The 5179-nt window shown below is 40.4% G+C and overlaps 2 protein-coding genes across 3 annotated transcripts; both read left to right on the plus strand.

The window, feature by feature from the left end:
• The first annotated feature begins 350 nt into the window (after positions 1–350).
• Positions 351–2316, plus strand: LOC104805032. Of its 2 annotated transcripts, none has more exons than XM_010529433.2 (2): positions 351–775; positions 908–2316. In XM_010529433.2, the coding sequence occupies exon 2, from the start codon at positions 916–918 to the stop codon at positions 2251–2253; it is 1338 nt and encodes a 445-aa protein (XP_010527735.1). In that variant the 5' UTR covers positions 351–775; positions 908–915; the 3' UTR covers positions 2254–2316. The 2 variants fall into 2 exon arrangements, with proteins under 2 accessions (XP_010527735.1, XP_010527736.1); XM_010529434.2 differs by having other exon boundaries at positions 1043–2314.
• A 1516-nt stretch (positions 2317–3832) lies between these two features.
• Positions 3833–4946, plus strand: LOC104805033 (CLAVATA3/ESR (CLE)-related protein 10-like). The gene has a single exon (XM_010529435.1). It carries the CDS (start codon positions 4041–4043, stop codon positions 4380–4382), a length of 342 nt encoding a protein of 113 aa, XP_010527737.1. The 5' UTR covers positions 3833–4040; the 3' UTR covers positions 4383–4946.
• The last annotated feature ends 233 nt before the right edge of the window (positions 4947–5179 follow it).

Genomic DNA, 5179 nt, shown 5'->3' on the forward strand with positions numbered 1-5179 from the left:
TCAGAGCAAAAACGAAGTTTTAAAGGCATTGTTTCGGAAGTTGAGCATCATCTATCTGTTTGGTCCCCAATGATAAACAAGATCCGATCATCAGTAAAATCTTCTTGGTAATTAATAATAAAGGCGGAATTTTTTTTATCATATGGAATCATAACGGATTTTCGTCGTTAAAAAAGCAATGAAATTTTTGGGATTTGGTATGTGAGAGATGAAAGAAAATGGGGGTAACAGATCTTGACCGTCCAAGTCCAAATATACAGAGGGTTTCTCGCCACGAAGACACGTGCTTCTCTATCTTTTGTTTCCTCTGTCATTCCCTTTGCGTCCATGCATGGAATTCTCATCACTCTTCAACGACAGCACACACCAGAGAGAGAGAGAGAGAGAGAGAGACTGTGTTTGTGTATGTTCAGAGAGATAGAGAGCAGCAGAATGGAGCCAAAACTGCGGCTGCGCTTTGATTACTCGTCTTAGGAAGAACCCATCTCTTCTCCGAAGTTTTTGATTCTTATTTTCTCCACCAGAAAAAAATCTCCCAACTTTAGATACTTGGAATTTCAAAGCTTTTTTGTCCTCTCCTCCTTTTGCTGTTCATTAGCTTGGCGGTCAGATCCTGTACGTAGCACAGAACAACTGTCACATCCAAATCTGATCGCTGTGAAAGGAACAGGCTTGCTTCTCTCTCTCTCTCTCTCTCTCTCTCTCTCTCGATCGACTGTTGCCATCTGGGATTTGGGAGTTCTTTGGTTTTGAAGCATTGTTTTGGAGACTTCAGGTAACTAAGGGAAATGGGTTTTCGTTAATCTTCCTTCATACTTTCTTGTGTCTGGTGCTTTTTTGTTATGGTTTCTCGAGAATCCCCTTTTGATTTTTGTCTGCTTCCTGTTCCATCGTTTGTCTGAGATAGATAGATCGATGGATCAAATGGAACAGAGCAAAGATAGGAACTTTGTGTGCAAGTTCTGTTCCAAGAGGTTCTCCTGTGGGAAATCTCTTGGAGGCCATATTCGAACTCATACTCACGAGAATTCCGTTGATTCAGACGAGGATGAAGCCGATAAGCTCAAAATCTGCGACAATGGCGGCCAATCTAGTTACGGTCTGAGGGAAAACCCAAAGAAGAACAAGAGGTTCACGGATCAAACTGAGATGATCGCTTTGAAAAAGCAGCAGCAGATTCTTCTGTGCAAAGAATGCGGTAAAGGGTTCAGTTCTCTGAAAGCTCTTTGCGGTCATATGGCCTGTCATTCCGACAGAGACAAAATGGCAATGGACAGTCAGTCTGATTCGGAGACTTCCTCCACGACAATCAGGAGGAGATCCAAGAGGGTGATGAAACGTCACAGGGCTTTTGTTGTTCATCGATCTTGTTCAGCGTCTGAGGTTGAGCAAGAAGAACAGGAAGAACTGGCATTGTGTTTGATGATGCTGTCGAGGGATTATTCCAATTTCAAGAAAGTTCAAAACTTTGTGAATTGTGTGGGCGAATCATCGGATACGAACTCTGTGATTCTGGAGACCAAATCGTCATCGGGAGAACTGAAGCATGTGGGAGGATTCCGTTGTAATGCTGATGAGATTTCGGCCGCAAAGAACCAGAAGCAGTTGAAATCTCCCCAGGAAAATGGTGTTCTTCTCTATGATTCTGATAATTCTGATTCTGGGTACTTCAGAAACGGCCCAAGGAAGGTAGATTCAGATGTTTCCATTGACGGGTTTCTCAGAAACGCTGGATCTAACAAGGCTATGATGGAATCTGGATTCGGATTCAGCAACTCCCCAGCAAAACAGGACAAGAACCTTAACAGGTTGAGGAATGGTACTGAATTCAGGAAAGAATCATACAAAGAGGGAGGATCGAGCCGTTCTTCCGCAAAGTATGATCTAAGGAAAAGCAAAAGGGTATCTTCTTACAGCCGAAAGAAAATCGAGACGAATGAACTCAATGAATCCGTCCACGACAGTGGCGAGAACAGCTTGGAAGCAGATTCTTGTTCAGACATGAACCACAACAGTAGCAAAGCCCTGATAGCTGCGGCCGCATGTAAGAAAACCAGGGCGAAGAAGAGAAGCAAAGGGCATGAATGCCCGATCTGCTTTAGGGTTTTCAAGTCAGGACAAGCTTTAGGTGGGCATAAGAGGTCACATTTCATGGGCAGCCACCATGAAAACAGCACAGTGGTGATCCAACAGGAGGTGACCCAGATGCATACCATGATCGATCTCAATCTTCCCGCCCCTTTTGATGAATGAAACATAAGATCATAATCTTTTTTTTTTTCAGGAATGTTTTCCAGTTGAATTTGTTCATATAAAAGCTAATTTATAGCTACAATATTCAATTTTTCTCTCCAGCTATTTCTTTCATATCTCGTTGAAGCTTCTTCTCTTCAGCTTATTGAGAGTTCCTCTATTATTACTTCTCGTGATTCTTCTATTATCTTCAATGAAGCATCTGTGTTCTCGCAAATCATCTATAAAAGTTCGTTGCATCGAAATCATGTAAAGTTTGAAACTTTACCCCATTTTGATACAATCATATCATCAATCTAAGAGCCCTTGTTTCGTGATTAAAAACTTGATATATATATGTATGTATGTATGTATAAAAGAGATGTGTGGCAAAAGGAAAGGACCACCAACTTACCGCATGCTTGGCATCAACTTGAAGTTTTAGACATCTTTCCTTTGCTAGGTGCTTCTATTTGGGCATTTCATAATTACTTTAGCTTGAATTTTCAACTCGATTATGGCCACATTACATATATATATATATATATGTATTATACGTATATGTATAACTATTGAACAAGATTGGGAAAAACTCTTGCACAAATCATTCTAGAGAGGGAAAAAAAGGTGAAAATGATGGTGGTTTCATGCACACTAATTAATATTTTCTTCACCACCTCACATGGCTTGATTATAGAATTTTTTTTTTAATCTACTTTGAATAATTCAATAAGGAAAGAGTCGCTCACATACCCACGAAACCAAAACCATACATATATATATATACGCCATATACTCATTACAACCTCGAGATCACTTCACTTACTCTCTTTTTTTTTTCTCTCATACTAAACATAAATACGTAGACATAAAACAAATATTATGATCATATATAGGGATATAACATGATTTTTTTTTTCACGTACGCGATCGATGATAAAGTTGCAGAAGTCGAACAAATTTACAGAATTTGAGATGTACCGATAATAGAAATTCAGAAATAATTAGTGGATTAGATGTGGTTAAGTGGAAATACGTTCATTAGAGAGGTGTAGGGCGGTTGAAATATAATGAGGATGAAGAACATATTATTGTAAGGTGGTTGAGAAAACTATTCCTTGCGGTGGAATATATATATATATATATTGCGTTCGCAGACGCAGACGGAACACGGACACATACATACATACATACATACATACATACATACATACATACATACATACATACATACATACATACATACATACATACATACATACATACATACATACATACATACATACATACATACATACATACATGATCCCATACTATTGGGCCAAAAATAAATAAATATCAAAGCCCATGGGCCCATGAACGAAAGAAGTGAGGTCTGTTATTTCACATTGTAACTAACTAAACGGAAAGCCGAGGAAACCAAGTGTCAACCTTTAGGGTTTAGGGTTATCAAGAAAGTGAATATACAGTTCGGAATGTAGAAGGTCACGGATTGATATCGATGGATATGAAAACGTACGGTCGAGGAAAAAGACAAAGGCTTTATGATATATATTTTCTCCATTTTGTATACATACATTATACATGTATATTTCGCTCATAGTGGACCCTTTTGAATTTTCTCTTCCGTAATAACGTCGTTTCATGTGTATCCTATGCCTTGCATTAATAAACCCTCAATTTTCTTTCACCATTTCCCCCCCTTGCATCTCTGACTTTCCCTCCCTGATCCTTTCTCTTTCAAGAAACCCCCTCTCCCTCTCTATCTCTCACGTCGAAGAGATCTCTCTCTTTCACGGCGGAGAACAATGCCGAGTCATATGGACCGTCGGATCTTCATCGCTCTCGTCTTCGTTTTCTTCCTCCTCCTCCTCTCAGCCGCCGCCGGAAATCCGAGTTCAAGAAACTTCAAGAGTCGCCGGAGCCACCACATGGGTCAGAGGGTTCATCCGTACTACGCTCCCCCACACCGTTCATGCAACACGTTCTCCCGTCCGTATGCTCGTTCTATGTGCATTGAGCTCGAACGTCTCCAACGCAGCCGCCACCCGCCCCTCTCTCCACCGCCGCCGCCGCCGCCAGAGATCGACCCGAGATTCGGCGTCCAAAAGAGACTCGTCCCTTCTGGTCCAAACCCTCTCCATAACTGAAGAAACCTACTCCATTATACATATATACCTACATATACACCCATATATATATTATATGCATGCCGACGCTATATTCACATGTCCGTAATTAAAACCTCTCCTCTCGCATTTCTTGCTTCGTGCGCGGGAGATTATGCGACTGCACGTTTCTTGGAGTGGTTGATTTCGACTGTGGCTTTGAACCTTACCTTTTGATCCACCGAGAGGGTTAGAGTTTCGTTGTCAACAAGAGGGTGTCGTTTTTTTTCCCGGGTAGGGCTTTTTTTGGCTTTCGCTTCTAGTTTGAGGATATCAATGTACGTCGTACGTTATGGGGAATGCTATTTGCTATTTCCATGCTTGTTTTTGTTCTATTATGATTTGGAAGAGGCGGAAACAAGCCTGGAAATGGTGAATTTAATATTTGCATGGAAATAGAGGAATACTGTTGGGGGGAGAGAGAGAGAGAGGTGGAAGATCAAGAGAAACACATGAGTTCCATAAATTTGGGAACTGTAACTTATTTTGTAATATGGGCTCTTGCTGTTGGTCGTTGTGGAATCTGATGGGCCATTCAGTACTGTATTTTGTGTGATTGTAATTCTATTAAATGTGTCGGTTTCCGTACGAATATATTTCAAAATGTTAAGATTTATATACTAATCCAACTCACAAAATCAAAACGTTACAATGAATTGGTAGATACCGTAGTTAGCCGTTTCCCCCCAAAAAAAAGATTAAAACTTTCTAGAAAAATATGTGCCACAAACATGCATCTAACCATGAATTTAACATGGTATTTCAGATGTATCACATCC

The sequence above is a fragment of the Tarenaya hassleriana genome, unplaced genomic scaffold (assembly GCF_000463585.1).
Source record: "Tarenaya hassleriana unplaced genomic scaffold, ASM46358v1 Cleome1081, whole genome shotgun sequence".
Taxonomy (NCBI): domain Eukaryota; kingdom Viridiplantae; phylum Streptophyta; class Magnoliopsida; order Brassicales; family Cleomaceae; genus Tarenaya; species Tarenaya hassleriana.

What these genes read in the sequence shown, in the direction of transcription:
- LOC104805032 (XM_010529433.2), top strand. Translation starts at nt 916, where the DNA reads ATGGATCAAATGGAACAGAGCAAAGATAGGAACTTTGTGTGCAAGTTC.
- LOC104805033 (XM_010529435.1), top strand. Translation starts at nt 4,041, where the DNA reads ATGCCGAGTCATATGGACCGTCGGATCTTCATCGCTCTCGTCTTCGTT.